Source organism: Chanos chanos, chromosome 5 (assembly GCF_902362185.1).
Source record: "Chanos chanos chromosome 5, fChaCha1.1, whole genome shotgun sequence".
In the NCBI taxonomy this organism is placed as follows: domain Eukaryota; kingdom Metazoa; phylum Chordata; class Actinopteri; order Gonorynchiformes; family Chanidae; genus Chanos; species Chanos chanos.
This window is the reverse complement of record NC_044499.1, coordinates 43,528,315-43,554,074: the sequence shown is the minus strand read 5'-3', so window position 1 is coordinate 43,554,074 and position 25,760 is coordinate 43,528,315. Positions and strand designations below refer to the sequence as shown.

The window sequence follows — 25,760 nt, the reverse complement described above, 5'->3', positions numbered from 1 at the left end:
AGTTTGTGCAGTGTTTTTTAAAAGACAAATGCTATTTTGATTTTTGCTGGTAATTCAGTTAAGAAATTTATGAAAGTTAGTAAGTGGTAGAAGATTAATCTTCTGGGGAGTTTTATTAGGTTTGGAATTTTCCATGTATAAATGATACTCAAGTCGTCCCTTATTCATCCGTTTTTTTTTCCCTTTTCTTCTCTCAGACGTCTTTTCTATCTACCTCTCTCTTCCACCCACTCACTTCTCTCTCTGTGGGATGGTTATGTGGAGAACAAAAGGAGAGTGCTCTGCAGTGCTCTTTCCCTTTGTGTCTCTCAGATTATATCAGTATTTATCTCTGTCTGTAAACATAAACAAGTTCTCTTTCATCAGACATAAGCTGGCCATACAGAGCGTGTATTGTAGTACTGTCCTAGATTGCACCATAATCTACTGTCATTCAGGTTCCACTACACACACACACACACACACACACACACACACACACACACACACACACACACACACACACACACACACACAGACACACACCTTGATGATGGTAGATTGTGCTTTTATGAAATGACTTACCAAAATTACCTGAGCGTTTTTAGAGTGGCCAACCGGTATGAACGTCAGTAAATCGTACTGAAAGGGGTTTTGGTTTTGGGTAATTAAAAGATTCTGAGGAATGAATGGAGCATCAAAAAAAGAGGAGAGAGTGTGTGTTTTTAGTCCTTGTGGAAAAGAGAAAGCCTGCCAGTGATCGTGGGCATAAGCCTGTGTGTAGTGTTCTCGCTTGGGTATGCGTGCATGTGTGTGTGCGCGCGTGTGTGTGTGTGTGAGCGAGTGAACACACAGACACCAGGTGCTGGCTTTCCACACAGCTCAGACTGTTTAACGCTGTCTTCTCGTCTGCATTCTGCTTGCCCTCCTCCCATCTTTCACTTTCTCTCTCTCCCTCTCTGTCTTTCTTTTCTTCTTTTCATTCCTTTCTATCTGCTCTGCTCTCATCAATATTCTTCTCACTTTTTACACCTTCTTCTTCCTCAGCCTTGCTCTTTTTATCTCCTTTTTTTTTCTTTCTTACTCTTGTCAGTTTTCAGCTCTTTTGTGAGGGATTCTTACAGATTGTGGTGTGGGATTTTAACCACTGTGAAAACAGACTTATACAACAGATTGAGGTGAGCTGCTGGAGTTTATGTGTGCGTACAGGATGTTGGTAATTGCTTGACATCGGTAAGAAGACTGTTCTAAACAGAATTCAGCTCTGAATAACAAGGACATTCTATGTGGTGGCTTTTATTGATGACTGTGTGTGTGTGTGTGTGTGTGTGTGTGTGTGGATCTCCCAGTCTTAGTAAATATGCATATATAGCCTTAAATGATGAGTGATTATAACAGGTACAGTGAGCACAGTGTAGAGAGGCATAGTGGTGTTATAGATGATCTTGCAGTTATAATGTGACGAGTGGCGGTAATTTGATGATTAGGTAGGGCACTTAAAGACAGAGCCACTTGTCATGTATTGTATGTCTACAGAGCTGAACCTGTCTGTCTGTATTTGTGGTTGCAACTGGCAGTGCCTCGTACCACTTTCAGTCAGTCATGTTTTACACTTATTTACACATCTCTTTATTCCTCACGTGTTTATATCTCTAGAAATGTTTCCATCTCGGTACGTTCGGCAACAAATTGTGTTCATGTCTTACCGAATTGTATGTCTCATGCAGCTCACAGGTGCTTGCACACCGGTCGGAGAGAAAGTGTGTTCTGGTGTGCGCGCCCGTGTGAGTATGTCTGTTGTCTGTGTCTCTATGTGTTGCTTTTCTTTTGTATAAACTGCTGTTCTTTCTGTAGTTTGAGCAGGAAGTGAAAAGTTTGTGCAGTGTTTTTTAAAAGACAAATGCTATTTTGATTTTTGCTGGTAATTCAGTTAAGAAATTTATGAAAGTTAGTAAGTGGTAGAAGATTAATCTTCTGGGGAGTTTTATTAGGTTTGGAATTTTCCATGTATAAATGATACTCAAGTCGTCCCTTATTCATCCGTTTTTTTTTCCCTTTTCTTCTCTCAGACGTCTTTTCTATCTACCTCTCTCTTCCACCCACTCACTTCTCTCTCTGTGGGATGGTTATGTGGAGAACAAAAGGAGAGAGAGAGAGAGAGAGAGAGAGAGAGAGAGAGAGAGAGAATATTTGAGATATCTTGGGCTAATAAGAATCCACAGAGCTAATCGCGGTCTGCTCTTCTTTCTTCTCCTTCTTTGTCTCATTATTTTCTCCTCTGTCCCATTTGCCTTTTTCATCCAGCCTTTTTTTTTTTTGTCTTTCTTATCTGCAGCCATGACTGATCTCTCCCTTTCTCTCCCATACCAATCGTCCTGTTTTTTTCCCCCCCTCTTTTCCTCTCGTTCTTTTTTCCTCTCTCATCACCTCAGCCTGTGCCCCACCCTTGTTTTTCCCTTTTTACTTTCCTCCTCTGTTTATCTCAGTTTACTTTGTCACTCCCCTTACCGCTCCCTGGTTCGGTAATGGGAATTTTTAAGCATCAGTCAGGAAAGTTTTTACTGAATGATAATGGAAGAATGGACTTTGAGAATGAGTTCTTGAGTATTAGGGTTCAGAGTGCAATTACTTATCATGTGAGCGTGTTCTGTGTGTTTGTTTGAGTTGGTATGTTTTAGTGTGCTGGTATAAGAGAGGCTTAAGGAATTCAAGACGTATATTGTAAGGAAATACATGCAAGGTCTCATACAGTAAGAATCATTTGAAAAGGACTTTACTTTTTAAGGCTTGTCATGTAGCATGGTCTCAAAACTGCACTAAAATGATTCATTCTCTATTTTTGCTGGTGCTATTGTAAGCCATTTATTATTATCATATTGCTGAAAAGTGGATCCAATGTGAAAATGACAAGTGTGGAATGAGTTGCGTAGCTACTTCACATCGCTAGAAGCATAGCCAGTTAGTATATATAGGCTAGTATAATTTTTGAAATGGCCACACTAATTTCCAGATGCCCTTGAAAGGCTTTGTCAGTTGTGCCATTTTTCTGGCCTTCTCCCCAGTACAAGCTCTGTCAGTTATGATTTTGTAAATATTGCTCTGATGTAATGTACTCCAGAGCTAAAGTTTATCAATAGCCTCTTTAGAGCTAGTTGTGTCACTGCCTGCCAAAAAGTGCCACCGTACATTATGTGTCTCAGGGCTAGGAGTGTGTGTGTGTGTGTGTGTGTGTGTGTGATATCTGTTTAGAGTAGCGTTCAGTTGCTACTGCTCTGAGTACAGTAGCGCTGTACTCTTCCCCCACTGACTATTGGTTCCAAAGCCCAGTCTGTGACGCACAGACATGCGTCAATGCTGCTACCCCACTGAGAGTCCCTTTCCTCATACACTTCATTCACACTCTGCATTCTGGATGTATTCACACACCTGCCACACAAACGCATACACTTAACACAACATTCCAGTCTGTGTTGCCCCGTGAGCTGGACTGAAGCAACTTGACTAAATGTTGAATCAAACTTTTCATTTTTTATTTAAAAAAAAAAGAAAAAACAACAACAACGTATGGCTCTTTAGGTTTTTCGCACATATCCTGTGAGTCATTCTCTCAGGCACTTTTTTGTGTCTCTCTGACCCCCTCTTCACTCTGCATTAAATGTCTCGCCTTGCGTCTTTTTTTCTTTTTTCTTCTTTTTTTTTTTTTGGGTGTAAATGACTGCTGTAAGAGTTGTGCTCAGTCAGCAGTAACTGATAAGAGGGTAGCAGTGTGCAATGACTTCTTTTTTTTTTTTCTTTTCTTTTCTTTTTTTTTTTTCTTGTCAGTCTCCGTTCAGTCTCACTAATGTGGTCAGCGAGACTGTTCTTGAGTTTGTCATTGTAATAAGAATTCGGTTATAGCCAAATGAAGAAATTACAGGTCTGCTTTGAAAGCCAAAAAGTGAACTGTACTTCTCATCACAGTTTGCTGACATGGTAGAATATTGGATTTATTGTTGAACCAGCTCTGTGTTTTACGTTTGGGTTAATTTAATCTCATTCATTCTGAGGCCATCTGCTGTTGTGTGAGTTTGGGTTCGGAGGCATATGGCTTTTGCCAAGGTTGAGTTGGTTATGACACATCTTTTCAAATGGGCATCGAAAGACGTGTACTTACGCAGCTGTAACACTTGTTAAACAGCTGTTTACGGGAAAAAAAAAAGAAAAAAAGATAAAGCAAAAAAAAAAAAAAAAAGAGAGAGAAGAAGGAAAAACGCCCTTGTGCGCCTCATTGGTTTCAAGCTCTGCGGAGCCTTAACGCATACTTCCCTCTCAAAAGGCGGTCACAGGCAATCTAACACAACACCTTGATTTTCAGGCAAAAATCAAGGTCATCAACAGGTTTAGACTCAGTTTTGATTTGGATTGACAATGAATGTTTCTTTCCAATTCAGTTCTGGTCTGAATAGAAAATGAATGGTTCTTTCCAGTTCGGTTGTGATTTGAATTAAAAATGTTCTTTCCGGTTCAGTTCTTGGAATCGGAATTGACATCGGTCTTTAGGATGCACAGGTAATCGGATGTAACTCAGATGTTCAGTAGACCGCTGCTTATGTTCTTTGCACCACTTATTCGTAAAACTTGCTGCTTTTTTTTTTTTAAAGCCATAATAAGGCTATTATGTGCTGCAGCATGTAATCTTTTTTCAGTGGAGTGTTTTATTGAAACTGCCTCCTCACATCTTAGAGTGATTCTCAAAGTCATCTGATTTACAGTTGCCAACTTCACCTTAGCAACAGTTCCTCATGAAACGTTAGTAAGTTGAGCACTCTTTTTGTCACTGGAGTTCCTGTCAAATCTACCTCAACAGTGCCCCCCCCTCCCCCCGCCTCCTTGTTTGGTACAGAAGTCCCTTTTCTCCCTGGAGCATTGTCACCACATTATCACTTGTTTTCTGCCCCATGCTTGCTCCCACATGGTTCTGTACCTCTCATCCCAATACCTCATCCTCATCTCTTTATCCCTCTCTGTTTAACTCCCCTGTGTATAATCCTCTTGCTGCACTCATAGCCTCTCTTGCAAAGTAATGTTGCATAATCGTACATAAATTCCTGTGACACTAGCTAATGCAAGAAAGGACAAATATTCTCATTCATGGGAGAAATCAACTGCCCCCTTTCTCTCAGACGCATTTTCAGACTTCTTCTTTGTAATGCTGGATATCTGTGTTTGTAATATCGGGCAGCGATAACCAAATAACCAAAAACAGCTGTTTTTTTTCTGTAAGAGTGAGTTATTTCTTAGGGAGAGGGGGAGAGAGAGAGAGAGAGAGAGAGAGAGAGAGAGAGAGAGAAAGGGGGTGTATTGGTTGGAGTGTGACTGATAGACTGTAAATTCAGACTGGTGTCAGGTACTGTCGGAGCAGATGTCTGTGTTGCTGAAGTTTTGTGGTGATTCATTCAAAAGCAGCAGTTAAAAAAAAAACACTGAAAAGGCTCAAAAGCAGGTTTGTTCACAGTTCATCCTATGTCTACTTTTGTTATGTTTTTTCCTACATCACACACAGGTGCGCACACACACACACACTCACACACAAACCCCCCCCCCCTTCCCCCCCCCCCCCCCCCCCCCCCCCCACACACACACACACACACACACAACATATACTCTCACACACAGAGAGAGAGAGAGAGAGAGAGAGAAATTTTGTCATCCGTGGACAAGGAATTGTGCATTTTTAATAGTTTCACTGATTCAGTATTATCCCCCCCCCCCCAAAAGTCTGTCATGACATTTAATGCACATTTTGCTTTACTTTTCTTTTTTTTTTCTTTCTTTTTTAGTTTTGAGGGCAACCAAAATGGAGCTATTGCTCCAGTTTCACAGAAATGTGTGCTCTACTCACAGGAATTGATTTACCACACGCTGTCATCGAAAAGTATTCACTTTAATCGCTTAATATGTAGCAAATGTGTCCCAGGGGTTCGAAGTGCATAGTTAATAAAGGAGACTGCAGATGACTCATATTGATAGTTGTTGGTTTTTTTTTCCAGAGGATGAATTGCTCTCCTCTGTTTAGCCTCCCTTCTTTATCTTAATCTCTATGCTGAACTGAAAAAAAAATAAATAAATAAACAAGAGGATGGTGGGGGGGGGGGGGGGGGGGGGGGGGGGGTGTGAATGTGCATTTTCATTCTGCGGCACATCTTTCACTCCACTTGGATGTGTACCCCCCTTAATAGAAAATTGATCTTTGTAGGCTTAAATTTTCTTTTGATGGTGTTGTAGCAAGATTGTAATTTCCTGTGTCTTTTTTTTTTTTTTTTTTTTTTTTTGAGGCATGCTATCTCTAACAGACAGAAGCCAGGTCGTGAATTTCATGCTAACCCGTTCGAACGTTTGGCGCGAGTTGTTTTTATGTCTTTCTTGATGGTCTGCTTTAGTGCTTTAGAAATGAACAAGCTCTTTTTTTTCTTTTTTTTTTTATGAGTTAGGAGCGGCGTAAAATAAAGGTTGAATCTCTAGCCGAGGACACTGAGAAGCGGGTCCGTTTGAAGGCCAAACACTGGCTGACACGGCACATGTGCAGAGTACACTATCAGTGCCTGAGGCTGCTAATATTCAGTTATTGATCAACTTGATCTTTCCACCAGCTCTCAAGGCCTGTGTGCGTGCGTGCGTGTGTGTGTGTGTGTATACATGTGTGTGTGTAAAAGAGAAAGAGAATGAGAGTATGTTATTGTGTTTCTTTCCCTCTTTTTTGTAGACTTGTAGTATTTCATATAAAAGTGTAAAATAAAAACGTATAGCAGCAAAGTAAAAGAAAAATTTTAATTGTGTCCTTTGTAAAAATGTAGAGTATCAAACTCCTCTATGTTTGGCATAGTACATACTGTTCTGATCAGTCACTGTTTCTTTTATTTCCGTGTAATATTACACTTTTGTATTTTATGTGATCATGAGTAAATAGTTATTTGGCAGCTGCCAAATCCTAGCTCTGGCATTGCTAATACTGTGCCATAGATTTCGACCGGGGGAAAGAGGCGTAATGTTGTCAGATCTCTCCCCTGGCAGAGATTAACTGAACCCCCCCCCCATCGATGTCCTCCCTCCCTCCCTCCCCTCATTTAGGGCTAACTCAGCCACTCAGCTCCCTTAGGGCTCCCAGTAATTGATCCTGGTATCGTTAGCACAATGCTAATCCATCAGAGAACTTATAATATACAGTATCGAACAGTAAGGGAGGCACAGTCCCTTCTGCCTGACACCCCCCCCCCCCCCATGTCTCCTCCCTCAACCACATCTGTCCCACCCAACAAATAAACAAACACCCAGTAAGAGCAAAGCCCAGGGTAGCAGATATAGTGCCCTGCTGTACTCCTGTCTAGTCTTAAGCTCCAGGCTTTCATGGGGCAGCCGCAAGATTTTCGCCGGGTCAGGGTGACGTCCGAGGACTGATGGGGAAAATAAAGAAATGGCGTTTACCGTCCGTCCCGCACTTCTCCACGATGGGTGGCAGACGCGCGCTTCGGCAAACGAGCATAGAGGGTCTGTGCGTTAGCACCTTACTCGGCGTGCTCCGCACCAACACGCTGCCGATGGACAGGCACTTGACTTACCTACTGGAGCATTCCCTTCTCGCCCCTCCGCCACGGGCTCACTCTCTCTCCTCTTTCTCTCACTCCTCCTCTGCAGATGGAGGGAGTGAGGACCTGACAGACCAACACACCCCAGGCTTAAATCCGAACTCCAGTTTCCCCGGGCAAGGTAGGTACCTGTTAAAGTTGTCATTCTAGTCCCTTTCTGCGCTGGATTTTAGAAGGACAAAGAAAGTCAAAGACACTCTTTTATACAGCTACTTTCCTGAAATGCTTGTGTTTTACTGGCATGGTCTTTGCGATATTATTTTGTTTTCGTGCACAAGAACTGCATTAGAAATATTTTGTGTACATTCTGACTAAATTTAATCTTGAAACTAGAGGGGGAGAGAGACATTTTGATTGCTTTCATTATTGCCACGATTTTTTTGCTTTCACTTTTATAAAGTAGTCATATAATATATTACTAGCTGAGCATCTTTATTAAGATTAATAACAATACCATGGTAACACTGTTAGACTTGTGAGTCAATACTTTGCAAAGGGGTTAGGAAAACTTATGCAGACAGCTGCTGGGGTAGAGAGTGATGAAAACTGCTCATGCTGCTATGTGTCCTCCACTCTTACAGGTGGCAGTATAGACAGCGATTGTGCCTTTGAGGGAGACTACACTTTGCCTCCTCTTCACATGGCAGAGGGCCTGCAGCACATACGCATGATGGAGGGCATGTCTCGCTCGTTACCCTCCTCTCCTTTGCTCATGCATCAGACCATCAGCGTGCGACTGCAACCAGTCAGGAAAGTTACTGGCACAGGTACAGAACTCTCCAGAACACCAACACTGACTCTGTCACTGGGTATCATTACTTCCCCATGGTTTTCAGAGCAAAAAAAAAAGAAGAAATAAACAAAACAAGGGCAGTATCTATCAGATTTTTCAGAGCAAGAGTGCTGATCTAGGATCAGTTTTTTGCCTTTCTTAATCCTGTACATTGAACACTATGGATCTGAAGTTGGGTTGGGTGGCTGATGTCAGGTCGACACTCTTACTCTGAGACACTGGATACATATGGGCCCTGAGCACACACTGACAGACGTACAGGAAATACACCCTCTCAGACAATCACACAGTCACATATAGACTGTCACCTGTGCTAATCTGAGCTATTCAGAAATTCATTATTCCAATGCAGATTCTCTCTCTCTCTTTCTCTCTCTCTCTCTCTCTCTCTCTCTCTCACACACACACACACACACACGCGCGCGCGCGCACTCACACACACACACACACACACACACACACACACATTCACAATAACCTCATTAAGCAACTCCCCCTTAAGTATGCATTATTTTTGCCATTTTACATATTTAGCATCAGAGGTTTTGCCAGAAGTGTGATTCATATGGAAGAAAAATGCTAGGAAGAAGCTGAGGAGCGAGGAGGAGTGGAGTGGGATGCTGTGCAGGATCTCTGCAGTAGCTTCATTTATTCAGTCTCGAAGTTGAGTTTTATCTGCTCCACAGTTGTCTACTGTCTCCACTAGGGAGTGCTAACTTCAAGTCTCTGTGATGCAATGAACCATTCAGAAACCAAAACGCTACGGAATGTCTCTGAACTCATATAAACATTTCAGACTTGACATTTCAGATTGCAGTTTCTCGCAGTTCTTGCATAATTTCTTAACATAGTTGTGCCTTTTTAAAATACTCTCATGTTGTTTAAAATGAGTATGACTCCTTGTGTCTGATGAGTTTTTTTAGGATCCTTCTTTTGTGGGGCTATTTATGTGTAAATGTTTGTGTGTGTGTGCGTGTGTGTGTGCGTGTGTGTGTGCGCGCGCGTGTGTGTGTGTGTGTGTGTTTGTGTGCGTGCGTTCATGCCTATCTCTGTGCGTGGTTTCCCAGTGCCGGTGTTTTTTTCAGTAAAATAGAAGTGTGATTGAAATATTTGCGCGGTTCAGGGGTTCCCTGAGTTGCAGTGATAGCTTTCTGTGGTGTGACTGGAGATCATTCTGCTTGCTTGTGATGGTCTGCTCATCCAGAGAAGTGGATATTCACGGCTCAATCTGGGCAAGATCTGAGTGCATACTGAGAAGTCCATTGTATAGCGTGAGGGAGAGGGAGAGGTGTTAGTGTCGGTATCAAAGTGAGTCATGGCCAATGGCATTGTGTTTATGACTGGTTTGATTAAAACCTTTCTTTGTCTAAGAAAAGCCAATCCGTTCACTCATAGGGAGGGTTTAATTCCAGAGAGGTCACAGTTTTGTAGTTTAGACTGTTTAATATTCGAATTCGGATCCGATGACAAAAGCAGTGTCTCACTTTTTCGCTTCTATCAACTGTATTTTCGGTTGGTGACCTGTAATTCTCCTCCATAATACGTAATTCAGAGCCTCTCATTTCCGTTAATGAATCTTGGGCAGCTTATTAAGCACATTGTTTTTATCCCTCCCTCTTCCCTCACTGTGTGCATATTCATTAAAAGCACATCAGGTTTCTGGCAGCAGGACTGCAGTCCTGGCTCATTAAGAAAAAAAGTGGCAGTCGTTGTGCTCTATCATTTATGAACCAGTAGCGGTTTATACTGAAGTTTCTTCATTGTGCATAGAGACACTGTAGATAGATTGAAAATGCAGTAAACACAGAACGTTTCTTATTCTCGGGGTAGACTAATACAAACAATACATGTATATTCTCCCTGTCTGTCTGTCTGTCTGTCTGTCTGTCTTTTACTCTCTCTCTCTCTCTCTCTCTCTCTCTCTTACTCTTCCCCCCTCTCTTACTCTTCCCCCCTCTCTCCATTTACGATTTGTCTACGACTCGGAGAAAGGAAATGGCAGATTTTATCTAGCTCTTCACCTCAGTGCAGAACAAAGCAAGCACTCCCACCATGAGAGCACTGACCTTTTTATCAAATCAATGATTTCCTGAGTGAATCCCCTGTGTGCCAGATGAGGACTCCCAGGGGGGTCCCTCTGACTTCGGCTAAACCCGAGAGAGAGCCGCCAGACGGGGCCTGCCGGTGCGTTTCGGCCGACCCCTCTCTCCAAAAGCCGCGGGATTGTGACCATGCAAATGCCACAATTGCTTTTGTTCTTTTCCGTTCAGTTGATCACAGTTTTCTCCGAAGCAGATTTTGTGTACGCACCTGTTGAGAGGCCTTTTATTCATGTCTCGGAGAATAAATGTGGTGGGGTTGTAAAGCTGTATGGGCTTTGTCCATGTATTGACATTTAATTTGAGTTTTGTTGTCAGCATGTGAGACCAGAGCCTTCATTGCTTGTGACGGCAGCAGTGGGCAGTATAATTGTTATGGGTTTCATAAGATACTTGTTGATTGCATATCTGTTCCACTCATCTAAAGGCCCTGCTGAACTGACACTCTCTGCTGGTAGCTTGACTGATGAAATTTTCTCAGGCTGTGTCTCCCCCACTATCAGACTGACTCTCCTCTAATTAACAACTTACAATCAATACAATTACTGCCATCCCTATAGATTCTCATGTAAAGAGGGAAAATTGCATTGGCCCTTCAAGCCCATTAATTGGCTTGATGAAATGACAGTGATTCCCCCCCCCCCCCCCCCCCCCCACTTTACACACACACACACACACACACACACACACACACCCTTTTTATCCATTATCTGTTTTCTTTATCCATTCCATGATCAGAGAGCTCTTATTAACCCGGTCTCCAATGCATTTCCTTTTTTTTTCCTTTCTTCTCTTGTTTATGCTGATGAAAGTCTTTGAGTAATGAGTGACTGTTGCATACATCTAGGTCAGTTTTCTGACTAGATAATATAATGATCACCTTAGGGAGGTTGACATTTATGCCTGTGGACCCCTTTCCCCTCATAGTCCCCATTACCTGTTCTGAGTCTGTTCCCCTCAGCCTTTCCAAATCATACCCCAATTATAAATCCCACCCCACCCAGCACCTCTGCCCCCCCCTCATGCACTCAGCCATTTGTTCAGCTGAATGGAAATGTGACATTTGAAGCTTAGAGCTATCTTAGGTGGAGAGGGCAAAGACAAGATGAATGATGATGAGAGAGAGAGAGTGTGTGTGTGAGTGTGTGTGTGTGTGCACGCGTGTGTGTATGCATGCACATGCGAGTGCGTGTGTGTGTGTGCTCACGCGCATGTGTGAGAGAGAGAGAGAATTTCACAGACAGCGTGTGGCACTGTGCTTCAGGGCTTTTTTTGTACTCTTTTTTTTATTAAGAGCATTTTTAATTTTCATGTGTTGATTATTTATGTTAATCATTATGATATTTCCAGTGATCGTTAGACCACTGAGAATATAATAAGAATAAAGATATCTCAAAGCCACTGGCTGATTCATCTTTGCGATTCTGCCTGAGTTATCCGACAGACTCATTCTACTCCAGCAGAGTGCTGACCTGCAATATTCAACTGTCAATTTGATTTTGTTTCTGTGGGGTGCAGGTAGAATATATTGTAGAGTATGTTTCAATAATAAACTGAAATTTAGAGTTTGTAAATATGCTGTATAATGCAAGTTTTCATCAAGGTGACAAGCAGAGATATTAAGGCAACAAGAAGGTGGTGATATTATAGTCATAAATCTGTGTTCACTTACACAGAAAAATGCAATCAGGAGTTTTAAAAAAAAGCTGTTTGCCTTTAGGGATTTCATTAGATTTGATGAGTCAAAAAGCATAAGCGTTTATTCAATGTACAGACAAAATGAGCCACCCTTGTCGTGTTCTCTGGCTTTTCCGGTTGCTGAAGATTCAGAAAAAAAAATCCACGTTTGTGAGAAGAAGACGGTATTCTGTTCTTCTGTATAACTTTCCTTACTATTCAAAAGTAACGTAAAGGCACAATCTGTCATTTTCTTTATGTGCACTGTGAATTTTAAAACTTGACAGATCCTGGGGTTTTTCGGGACTTTTTTTTTTGGGACTTGTCTTTGGCAGTCTTGAATATTAGCGCAAGCGTTCTGTGATGCGATTGCAGGGAACGTTGATTTATTTGGCATTCACCAGTACATGGTCTATTTTAAGAAGGTTACAAGCAAGAGCTCTCAAACTCATTAATGATCCCTATCCTGGAAAGAAATGCAGTGGGAGATAGTATGAGGAGGAGAGGGGGAGGAGAAAGAGAAACACCAAAAAATTTAGAAATTAAATAATGCATTTTTTGTAGTTTCTGTCAATGCTTTGAAGTTGTTATCCCTGTGGTGGATTAATATGCATCAATGAAAATGTTTACGGTTAATTTCTCTCTTTGATATGCATGGAACAATGCAGAAGGATAGAGAGATGCGTTTAAGAAGAATATTAATGGATGGATGGACAGATGGACAGACAGGCAGACTGAGAGAGAGAGAGTGAGAGAGTAAGAGAGAGAGAGGGAGTAAGAGAGAGAGAGAGAGAGTGAGAGAGAGAGAATTATACATATAGAGAGAGGAGATCCCAAGGTTAACACAAGGTCATTTTGGCCAGAGGCAATGACACAGCAGAAAGATGAGTTCATCATGTCAGGGGTCCTCCCTAAACCCAAATGTAACCTTGCTGATGTTTCTAACACATTGTCAGTGCTGCTGTTTTCCATTCCACCTCAACATCTCCCCTCAGTAAACACCTTCCTCCCCCTCCTCTGGTCGTTGTTTTTTTCTTCTTCTTCTTCTTCTTTTTCTTCTTTTTTTTTCCTTTCATTTCTTTCCTTTTCTTTTTTCCCCCATCCCTTTCCCGGCCTCCTCCCCGGTGGTTGCCATGACAACAGCAGCACTGCGCCATTCATCTGCTGTAGCAGAGACCTGAGCTCTCTCTGCCAGTTGCCTCTGCTTGTGTACTGCGTTCTCCGCTCTGCGTTCTCCGCTCTGCGTTCAGTTCCGCGGAGGTGTTCTGTCGTACATACGTAACGTGCTAAAACGGACACGCTTGCATGCTCAAGAGAGAGAGATCCAGAGAGAGAGAGAGAGAGAGAGAGAGAGAGGGAGAGACACACACACAAGTTGCAGAAGAACACAGCAGAGTGGAAGAAGAGGAATGAAGTGTCTGGACTCGTCTTCCTGCCTGTCGTGTCCGTTTATTTGTTTGCGGACAGCTCACAGTACGAAGCGCTGAGGGGCTTTCATCTCCGGCCGACACAGCGACTGCCGCTCGATTTCTCCGTCCACCTCCGTCTTCTCCTCTTCCATCACCCCCCCCCCCCCCCCCCTTTCTCTCCCATCCTCTGCCCAGCTCCGGCGTTGTTTTAGTGCAGAGTGAGCAGTCAACATCTTTGCGACCAGTGGCCGGGGGGGGCGGGAGACTCCTCTGAGCTGGTCCCGGGGTGATTGTTTGCCCGTGGTGGGCTACTGTGCACGGGCGTAGGCACAGACAGGCCTTTTGAATGAGCTGGCCGTCGCTACGGGCGCAAGGGCTGTTTGTGTCGTTGGACGGAGAAGGGGGAGAGCTGGCACCTTACACCAGCCTGCCAACAGAATGCGGGAGCTGGTTTGAACATGGTAAGCTGGAGAACCCCACCCTCCATACATGCTCTCACACCACCTCTATCTCTCTGTTTTTCCCTCTCTTTCTAGCTTTCTCTCTCTCTTTCTAGCTTTCTCTCTCTCTCTCTCTCTCTCTCTCTCTCTCTCTCTCCCTTCCTGGCTTTCACCCTGGGTTTGACTCCAGTTAAGCCCCTTCAGTTATGGATGGCTTATAGAAGATGGGGGTGGTATATATATGTGAGATGAGATGTTGTGGGTGTTCTAAAGCATTATGGATGGTTTGCATTTTGCATGAACTGGTTTAGAAGCTTTCTGCATTCATCCTTTGGCAGCCCTCTGCAGTGGCGAGACAAGAATTTTTGTGCTGTGGATAGTGTATTCAGCATATTGATAATATAACATTTGGGTTATTCAGTTGTTGCGTAGCAGATCTGTGCTAGAATGTAATGATACAGAACTAAGAGCCTGTTGGAGGTTTATTATGCTGCAGTGTTGTGGTTAAGAGGTCTACTCAAGGCAGAAATCTGTACATCCATCATAATGTGAAGTGGATGATCTCCTGTCTTTTGTAATGTGTGTGTATGTGTATCACAGTGTGTGTGTGTGTGTGTGTGTGTGTGTGTGTGTGTGTGTGTAAGACCCCTGTGTACCTGGAGGATGAGACTGATTGATGACCTGATGACGTGTTCGTTTAAGTGTGTGTTTCTGATGAATTCCTGCTTTAAGGAATTGAGTGGGAGCTATTTATATTGGTGTGACGTTAAGACACATTTGTGAATGTTTTCTTGAAAAGCTGCTCATTTGTTAGGGCGACACTACAGGTGGGCCTGAAGAAAGTCTGCAACAATTAACATGAGGGTTTTTTTTTTTTTTTTTTAATATTACCAGTCTAATCTCATCGTTCCCCCTAGACACACTGCATACCAGAGAGACGGATCATGACTTATGAGAATAATATTTATTTCATATAGTTTTACATTTTTAAGTGGTCTTCTTTTATGCTCGTATCTTTATGGAGAGAGATAAAGAGTGGTTAATGTATTTTGTCTTTAAATGTAAAAGTACTTAGAGACATCCAGCCTGGATAAACATTCAGGGAAGACATTCTTGCTGGAATACCTCCCATCGAGACACATCATATTGTAGCAGTCTTCTCTTTTGCCTCCGTTCAAAATGCTTCAAAATTCGAAACTGCTGGTAAAGCAGACCCTGTTCCTTCTCATTTTTACCTTAAGTAACGAGTCACCTTGGAAAACAGATAACGTTCAGTGCCATTTTGTTCCATTCACTTGCCCGTGGATAATAAGAGCGGCGAAATTCAAAGGCGAGTGGAAATAATATGAGATTATGTAATGGAGCAAATCAACAGCTGTTTCTGAGGGAAAAGTCCATGAACTTCGCATTCAATAGATGGTATACAAGACTGAGAGGTATGGGCCTCGCTGTTTATTTTCTAAATGAGAATCTTCACAGATGTGACTCTATTTGCTCTGGTACTTACACCGTGAACACGGCAGTTGATGAGCAAAAATACCTAATGGTGACTCTATTCAGCCGCTGCAAAATGATCAGAATATTGTTCACGCTATTTGATGACAAAGTGAAATGTTCTTAGCAACACAGAGAAGGTTATTTGAAGTTTCATATATAAGCAGTTGGTAGTTATCAGAGAAGAATTACGTTTCATCCCCTGAAACACAGAAATGACACAAACCTGGATAGAACTGCACATCTCTATGGAGCCTGCTCATGCCATAGTATGATTAATGTGAGAGAGATTCATTTAGGAGAGAGCTCAAAGTGCTTTGAAAGCCTCCTGTTCTCTCTTCTTTTCCCTTCTTCTCTCAATTTGTTTTCTCTTACTTTGGAGATGAACAGGGTCTGCGTATGTAAAATATTGCCGTGGAAGAGCTGAAGTTTGCCCAAGCAGTGACCGATCATAAAAGAGAGGAGCTCTCTGTCGGTGGTGCGTAGGAGTGTGGCTGTAGAATGATTCTGAATCGTGTTAATCTCAAACACTGCTTTTGAAAGGGAGAATGCGGAATGGACCGGAAAAAAAAAAAAAAAAGAATCGCAGTCTGAATGAACATTTGACAGGATGGGAGAAGACTTTCAAAAAAAAAAAAAAGAAAGAAAAAAAAGAAAAAAGGGAAAAGAAGGGAGAGGGAGAGAGAATCTGCAGTGTGCTATTAATAGTCTTGATAATGATTTGCTTACAAAACAGAGCAGTGGGATTACCAATGCATTACAACCATCAGCCGCACAGCTAATTCTGGTGTTACTGAGCTGTGTGAATGTGCATGTGTGTTACTGTATGATTGTGTGCGTGTGTGTGTGTGTGTGTGTGCGTGTGTGTGATATGAGCATTGGCCCCGTTACTTTTTCTTGTTACTTTTACTTTGTCTTGTCATGTGTTGGTCATTGACTGTTCTCTCTACAGTGTAGTAAAGTGCTTTATTAAAATCCATGACTTACCCTTCACTCTTGCCCCTCTGGACTCTTTTATGTACCCAAAAATGATAACTCTTTCCTTAGCTGTGCCGCTGTTGCTTGGCTTCAGGAGGTTTGTTGAATGTGCTTAATGCACACAGTTATTGCTGATGATTTACCTCACATGGAAATAAGCATCAGAGATATATAGATTTAGACTGCAGCTACTGAGACAAGACAAAAAAAAAAATAACGGGCAGTTAAAAAAGCCGTATTTTCTCTAGCTTTAAATAGCAGCTAAAGAGCCATCAATTTGAGGACCTATAGAAGCTCACTAACTGCAGCCTTGCCTGTGCACAAGTTTAATGGCACGTCGCTGGTGTTTTGGGTGCGTGTATGTTATTCTTTTTTTATACTCAGAATGTCAGCATACAGCGGTGTTATGTCTGAGGATGAATATGTCGAGTATGAATATCTGTTACAGCGGAGAGCCACGCCTGTCTGCCTGGCTGGGGTTCGCCTAGCAGCACTGCAATTAGGTGAATCACAGCATCAGCTAGAACTGGAGAGCTCCTCATCTCTCCATCTGTCATCTCATTCTCATATACGGGAAGACGCACGTCTGACTGACTGCCGTAGCATTATCTCATTTTATTATATCGTGTTTTTTTTTTTTAAGGGATTCTGAGGTTCAACAAGTGATACGTTTTTTTCCGTTTTGAGGATGCCCCTGGTTGCTATTACCGGCAGTGAATTTTGAGGGGTTGTGTGCGTGATTGGGTTAATGACTTAATTTGTGTTGTATTGATTGGTGAGGAGATTTCACTTAGCAGATGGACGATAACTTAAGTATTACCTTGAAGAGCAGTTACAGACCTGTGTGCCATAGGGGCTGTAAATAGGTAAATGATACGGTGTCAAAGTTCAGAATGTCAGAGTTCAAATTAGGTCAAATCTATTTTAAGTTAGCGGTGGAATCCTTGTTTGGCTGCGTCACAAATTCTCAGAGCTGCAGGATGCGTGTCCTTGACTTTATTTCCAAAAAGCTTTCCCCAATCCAGATCTCTAACGCGGGCCAAAAACAGTACACGGTTCTAAGGTAAGAGGCAAAACAGGGAATTAAAAACAAAGAAACAGAGCAGGGAAAAAACACACAGTACTAGACATACGGTCAGTAGGACCATGTTTTGGTGCACTCATTGAGAACAAGAGACTTTGCTAAGGCGTAAACAGAGGCGAGAGGTATATATATATACTGCTGTCCAAATGAGTCAATGAACAAGGAACGGGTGCTCATGATGATTGGACAATGAGCTGATAAGAGGACGAGGAGGCAAACAGCTCTGATTGGCTAGAAGTAAGTGTGGCGGACATGATGGTTTCACAGTCTCTTAAAAATTAAAAATATTTGTTCCTAAACAAAACTCATTTCTTTAGAAATTAAAATGTAGGAAAATGAATCCGTGCTAATTCAGTCAAAGAGTTTATACTGGTAAGGTGGGAGGGTGTGTTAGTCAGATGTATCATTATTATAGTTGTATGATTTACTGAGAAACCAGCAAAGGTGCAGGACCCACAGAATGCTTTCATTCTCTTTTAGGTTACCATAGTGATATGGGCCACACATGAATGATCTTGGTCTATTCAAGGTTTCACATATGGTGTGTGTGTGTGTGTCTGTGTGTGTGTGTGTTTGTGTCTTTGCACTTGTGTTTGTGTGCAAAATCGACACAGTCACACAAACTGTAACATATCAAATACAGCACGTCATAATGAAAAAAGATTGTAATAGAGCCTTGTTCAGTGACAGTTGTTTGGTGCTGTATTCAGACATTTTCTGTTACATATTTCCAGGGGAATCTCTGGATCACGTCAGATTTTATTCAGCTGGACATGTAGGGCTCAGAGCCCAAACTGCATCTGAAGGTTCTGTCAGCTTCACGCCTCTCTTTAATATTCACCCCTCACTCTCTCCGCATTCACAATACACACAGTCTCAGGAAAGATTTCCCTTTGATTAGCTCTCCAAAGCCAAAGAGTTGGCTGCAGCCTCAGCCACCGTAACCCATCGCTCTCTCTCTCCCTCTCTCCCTCTCTCCCTCTGTCTCTCTGTCTTCTCTCTCTCTCTCTCTCTCTCTCTCTCTCTCTCTCTCTCTCTCTCTCTCTCTCTCTCTCTCGTTCTTACGCTCACGCATGCAAAATCGTACTCATTAGCATAGCAGTAGATAAGCTAACTGCCATCCATCATAATGTCAGCTCCGCTGCTTGGAGAACTCGAGGGAGGAGACCCAACACTAACATTGCATTGCTGTCAGTGCGCTCCATAATGTTTCCCTGACATTGTTAGAACATTGATAACTCATTAAAACTCTTTTTGGTTCAGCGCTCTGAAAAGCTGTTCTCAAAAAAGAGCCTGCAGGGTTTGAAATATTAGATGACTGTGGTAAATGGTCCAGTGCTCACAGTGACTGTTTTAGGCCAAAGAACAGGCTTAGAGGAATGTGGAAGAAAGGCCTTCCTTAGTTCATTAAGGATGATGATGGACCGCTTTGAGCGTCAAAGCTTTACTGAAGAGCAGTGACTCTAAATGCTCTTTTGGGGGGGGGGGGGGGGGCACACGTGAGCGTTTCCTAGTTTCCTCAGTCAGAACGTTATGATTCTTCAGATTGTTTCCCGTGGGATTTTTTTTTTGTCATAATCTCTGAGGATGGAGATTATGATGGTTAGAATCAAAGGTGGTGTAATTTGGATTTTTTTTTTTTTTTTAAAAAAAAGCATTTTGGGGGTTTTATTCTTTGTTTGCTTTGGTAGCTGTGAACGTGTAGATATGTGTTTGTGTGGAGGTTTTCTTCGTTGTTCTGAAAAGTTGTCAGCATCAGAATAAAGATAGCCCATTTGTTTGGTGTTCTCACAGCACCTGCATGGATTCTTAACTGAGGCACAAATCTGGACAGGAAATTTCACACCTCTGATGACTGACTCTCTCTCTCTCTCTCTCTCTCTCTCTCTCTCTCCCCCCCTCCCTCTCTCTCTCTCTCTCTCCCTCTCCCTCTCTCTCCTCACTCTTGCTCTCCTCCTCTCTCTCTGCATCTGTGTTGGCTCTGTCACTTCCTTGACCAGTCCTCTGGGCATTGATGGCTGACACACACACACACACACACACATTGCTGCCCACATTACTAACAGGCGGTATTCATAGTCTAGGGAGGCATGACAGAAGTTGAGAAACATGGCGTTGCACACAACGCTTGGCCTCGAATGAACCTTGCTTTGATCCATGCTCTCTCTCTCTCCCTCTCTCTCTCTCTCACACACACACACACACACACACCAAACTGAAGCAGCCCAGCTGTTTACTGGCCTCATCAGATGTTTTAATGGTTAAAAGTACAATCTAAGTCACCCACACAATACACATCACTGATTGGGTTACTGGTGTGTGTGTGTGTGTGTGTGTGTGTGTGTGTGTGTGTGTGTGTGTGTGTGTGTGATTTCTACCACGGTAATTCAGTTCATATCAGTGTGAAAGTCAAGATATTAAATTCAGTTTAATACTCCTCTTTTGAACAGCCAGTCTCTTCTATCCCAGACAGTGGAAAAAGTATAATTTTGTTACAACAGCCATACCGGAAATCAAGGCTATGGCAAAGGTTGCAGGCAGAATATCTTTCTGAAGCAGTAACTTAATCACAATGTTGATTTAACCAAATTGACTTTGTGTGCGTTGTAGTGCTCTCTCACTGCTCATCATTCCCAGAGCGACACACTTTGAAATAGCCATATTGATTAATATTTGAAATAGCCATATTGATTAATATTTGAAATAGACATATTGGTTAATATTTGAAATAGGCATATTGATTAATATTTGAGGCTATCATGTTTCTCGGGGACAGATTGAAACAAAGTAAGAGAGGGAAAAAAAAAACTGTATCGCCGTAAATTGAATGATCCAGCGTTCTCACAGATGCCGTACATGTCGATACTCTTTTCGGAATCTTCGCTTTTTGGACGTTTTGAAGGTGTCATTGCGATTGGAGATTTTTTTTGATTGCACGTTGCTGTCTTGTGTGGACATCCTGTCCTTATGGATGTTTCAACACAGTCATTCGAGCATTCTCCAGTTGTGTTCAGTTAGACTCGTGCGAGAATACCTTACATTCTCTGTGTCTCTCAGTTTCGTGTTACACCAACACTGACTGTCAGAAACTCTTATGGAATGTGGTTTGGTCATTCAGTTATGTATGCAATTATGTACACACACACACACACACACACACACACACACACACGCACATATATGACTTGGATGTAAAGAAAGGAAAGCAAGGACTAAGAACACAAAAGAGAAAAGGAGAAGAAATGTATTAAGCTCTGACATTGAACACTTGTGCAGTAGTGTGTGTGATTACACAACGCAGTGAGTGGAGGCAGATCCTGAGGCTTATCTGCAGTGACTGGTCAGTCTGTTTATAGTCTGTTTTAGACCATTAGTACCTTCACATGGTGCAACTTTACCCCACGTCTCACACACGCACATACACAAACGCACACACACACACACACACACACACGAACGCGCGCGCGCACGCACACACACACACACACACACACACACACACACACACACACACACACACACACACACACACGAACGCGCGCGCGCACGCACACACGTTCCATCTGTTCTCTGTTCTGACCCTGGCTGATGACCCCTTTCTGTCCCTGCTCCTTCCTCTGCCTCTTTGTGGTTTGTTATGTGTTTGTGTGTGTGTTTGTGTGTGTGTGTGTGTGTGTGTGTGTGTGTGTGTGCGCGCGCGTGTGCATGCGTGTGTGTCTGTGTATCTGTGCGTCTGTTTGCGTTTGTCTGCTCCCAGCCCCTCCGCGGAAAGCTAAATTTGTGGAGAGCCCTCGCATCCCTGACTCTGAGCTTGGCTCCCCTACACATACTTCTTCCACTGCACGGAATCCCAACCTGGACACACACACTCCTGGTAAGAACATTCACATCTCACGTCGGGATTCCAGACATCCCTGTCTGTGTCTAACATGTGTGTATGTCTGTGTGTGTGTGTGTATTTGCAGGCACGACCGAAGATATACAGAGTTTATCATTTACACAATCACTCTACATACCCAGCCAGCAGGCAGCGATGCCGGTCTTAACGCTGATCATAAAATTGTTGTTTGCAGATTGAAATATACCTCATCTACATCATCATCCATCCTTGACGAAGCAATATGAAATCTATTTACTGCGCTGTTTAGGGAAAAAATAAAAAAACAATTTGCTCATACTTCTCTGATGCACCAAATGAATTTGCCTCATTTGTACGTCCTATTTTCCTGTCTGCTTCTACTTTCTTCCATGTTATTTTGAATCCTGGACTAATTTAGACTCCGTATCAGTCAAAGGTGCGTATGAATTTCTCATCTCTCCCTCGTCCCGTTAGCTCAGTAGTCGACGGTGCATCTGAGCCAATGACGATACAGTGGTAATGTGGGGGCGGGGCAGGGAACAGTGGAAAACAGAGCAGAGCAGCAGAACCCAGGCTCCTGCTGATGATCAGGACAGTGAACGTGTCAGACAGGAGAGTAATGAGTAGATTCATTAACAGGCGTGAGTCAGCTGCCCCTGCAGAGGGTCCTATGCTGCTTCTCCCTCCGAGACTGCGAAGCTTACCGCTGCTGCTAACGCATGTGTGCACACACACACGCACCCACACACAAACGCACGCTCGCACGCGGGCGCACGCAAGCACGCACACACACACGCGCGCGCACGTACACACACACAGACCCCCCTTCACCCAGCACTCAGTGACAAACTGCTGTGTTTATCAGACTGCCTGTTTGAACACCTCCGGTGATGATGAATGTTGACGTTGATTTTGACTGGCTAGTTTCTACCAGTCAACACATCTCTCTCCTGTTGCACCTGTGCCGCAGCGTTGGCACCCCTGTCCGAAGTCCTCACGCTGCGTTGGCAAGCTGGCATAGGGCAGCTAGCTCAGTCACACACATGCACACATATATACATACACACACATACACACACACACACACACACACATACACACACATTCACTGTGAAGGCAAGGAGAGACTTATCCACCACCGCATGGGAAACACATACACCCCCTCCTTACGGCACTGACTGTTGCCATAGCAACCATCTGTCTTATTTATTTTTTTTCGGTGTGCTGGAATTTGCGGATGACAGGAGGGAGGGAAAGAGAAGAAGATGTGGGGGGGGGGGGGGCAAGGAAGTGTTTCATGCTCTCTTTTTTTCTCATATTCCTGTTTTCCGGCTGAGGGGGTTTACATGATTTGGTAACATGTTTGATAAGAAATGCCAGTGTCCGTACGGAATGCATGACTGTCATGGGATAAGTGGTTTTCTCCAAGATAAGCAAAGGCACTTGTGTGTGTGTGTGTGTGTGTGTGTGTTCTTTTCATTATGAATGATTAGCATAAGACAGTAATCATCAAAGGTGCGTACGTATCAGCACACAAACTATGTTTACATTTTTGAGGAATGTATTATTAGATTCTCATTCTTTCCCCTACTTAACCTCGCACAACCTGGAGAAAAGAGAGGCTGGATGATGTTCCGAGTGTGTGTCCGTGTGCGTGCGCGTGCGTGCGTGTGTGCGTGTGTAATGCAGTGTAGTGATGTTTGTGTGCTGTGCACAGTCACATTGTGTGAAAGCTATACATAGCTGCGGCGAAGTGTATCTGAGGTGAGAGCGTGGGCTCTGTGGCTGTCTATGTATAGTCACATCTGACTACTGTCACACACAACATCCTCAGACCCAGGATGTACAGAGGATTCAGAATTCTGCATTAAGGTCATCAGTCACACACACACACACACACACACACAGACACACATGCTCAGAAACACGCACCCACACAGATTGCTAAATGTTGTGCGGTGTAATTATTTTCATTAATATTTATATGTTGGATGACTGCCGTTGCTTCCAAATTTGAATGGGAACATGGGTGTTCTTTTTGTGAATAAGTTGTCATCGCGGTCTCTTGACAGTTGCTTAAATAGAACAGACAAAGAAACATACGTGAAAATATGCATAACGCACTGATATAATAATGACTGCCCTGCATTCATAAGCCCTGTCAGTGTCAGATGAGTGTAACCATAGTGCTCATAACAGTGACATCACAGCGGGTCACCGAATCACTGTCCATCCTCATGACATGTCTGACACCTGCCAGTCAAGTCAAACCCGTCCGTCAATCCTGGGCACAGGAGACTGCTGTCTAAAGTATGTGTACCTGGCCCAGTCATCATGACAACACACACAAGCACACACACACCCACACACACACACACACACACACACATATTCACACCCACACAGACACATACATTCATGCATATTTGAACCAGAGGGTGGCACACAATCAGGGGACAATAGTACAATTTTGTTGTGAATCACACACTGTGGGAGGGCTCAAAGTCGGCCGTGCTGTTGTTTAGCAACTGTGTGGAATTCTCTTTGATGTCAGGAGTATCACTGTTTTGGTTTGGGTCATTTGTTCCGCTTTTTAAGATATGTTGAAGATAATATCTACTTCTCTGCGTATCATACACATACACACACACACACGCACACACACAAGCACACACTCTAGCTTTGGGCTGTAATACTGAGAATTTGTGCTGTATTTCTGGTTTGACTCACACTATGTCTGGAATGGAAAACACACCAGTGCATTTTGTACTGGATGAGGTAACCAAGTGCTTTACTAAGGACACTTGAAATTCTCTTTATGGATAAATATATGCTGTCTGCATAACAAAGGCACCTGCCTTTTCAGGGTAGGACCAGCTCGGTCACTGCACCTGTTTGCTGCCTGCTCCCCATTAATCTCAATGGCGGCAGTGAAAGCCTTCATAGTTATGTAGCCCACTGTAGAGATGGGGCGTGCCCCAGTTCTGTGCTTCTCAAAACAGCTGGGTGTGTCAAGCAAGACTCACCGTGCCCGCCTAAAAGAAATACACACACACACACACACGCGCACACACACACGCATACAGGCACATACAGATCCAGAGATAGCGGGAGATAGAGAGAGACCTTCTCCGGGACGTGGTTCCAGATCAGGTAGTGTGGAAGTGGGTGGAAGTGGGTGTGTTCTCCTTGCTTTCCCTCTAGCACCAGACATTTCTGTACACACACACACACACACACACACCTGTGCACACACAGCCTTTTTTGATTATACCGCATAGTGGAGTTTCGGACTCTAATTCAAGGAATGGCATGTCAGAAAGCAGGTGTGTTCTTCTTTTTACCCTTTCATTTTCCCCCTCCAGCCCTCCCTCCCTCCCTCTCTCTCTCTCTCTTTCTCTCTTTCTCTCTCTGTCTGTCTTACTCAGATCATCTACTTAATCTCTATTACCGAGTGTGTGTTGTCAGTGGGAATTGATGAATGTGCTGTGCTGGGTGACACAGGCAGGCTTCATTATATCTGTCCTGAAACATACTTTGTATTCAGTGAAGAGGTTGAGTTAAGAGAGCCTGCTGCTAAACATATGTGAAGGGACCAGCAGTTTTGTTTTGCTTTCTATATATCCCTGGAGAGTAGAATAATTGTTAATTAGCAGGCTATTCACAGTCTAAGATATTTACCACACAGGTTGCCCCTAAATTGCTACCACAGAGTGCTAACTTTCATTTCTGTGTTTCTTTCATTCCGGTACAAGCATATTCTCACTCAGTGGCTCTCCCCCACTCCCCTCTGTCTCTGTCTCTATTTCTCTCTCTTTCCCTCTCTCTCTCCCTCTCTCTCTCTCTCTCTCTCTCTCTCTCCAATTTGTTAGGAGAAGTGAGTCAGGAGCTTGGTCCCCCTCCCTCGGTGAATGAGGCGGCAAACACATTGATGACACGGCTTGGCTTCTTGCTTGGAGACAAAGTAAGTGAGGGACCCCCGGGAGCACAGTACAGCATGGAAGAGCCTGACGACACACAGGTATTGACCCAAACTACTGTAAAGACTGAATAAACGCACTTAGAACGTGTTCATCATGGAGGCACTGAATAGTCATGGTCATAATTAGCTAGCATTAAAATGCATGGAAGGAAACAAAAATGGAAGATGCATAGAACAGCTACAATGACAATGACAGCCATAGAAAAGGAACAGGCAGAGTGGAAATAGAGCCAGCACGAAGGCACATATCTGGGACAGTCACGCAATCATTAGTTCGTGACATTCATTGATAAGGAATGGATGAAATGGAAAGAGAGCCAACATGGAGGCACAGGACAGGAACA

General features: G+C 43.3%; 1 protein-coding gene across 1 annotated transcript in view; it reads left to right on the top strand.

Annotated features, from left to right (window-relative positions):
* Positions 1–8,205: 8,205 nt before the first annotated feature.
* The window catches only part of tanc2b (tetratricopeptide repeat, ankyrin repeat and coiled-coil containing 2b), a 41,858-nt gene continuing 24,303 nt past the window's right edge, over positions 8,206–25,760 (top strand). The window contains exons 1-2 of the mRNA XM_030774218.1: positions 8,206–8,362; positions 25,307–25,455. Coding sequence (XP_030630078.1) covers positions 8,242–8,362; positions 25,307–25,455 — 270 coding nt within the window. The 5' untranslated portion in view covers positions 8,206–8,241. The remainder of the gene's footprint in view (positions 8,363–25,306; positions 25,456–25,760) is intronic.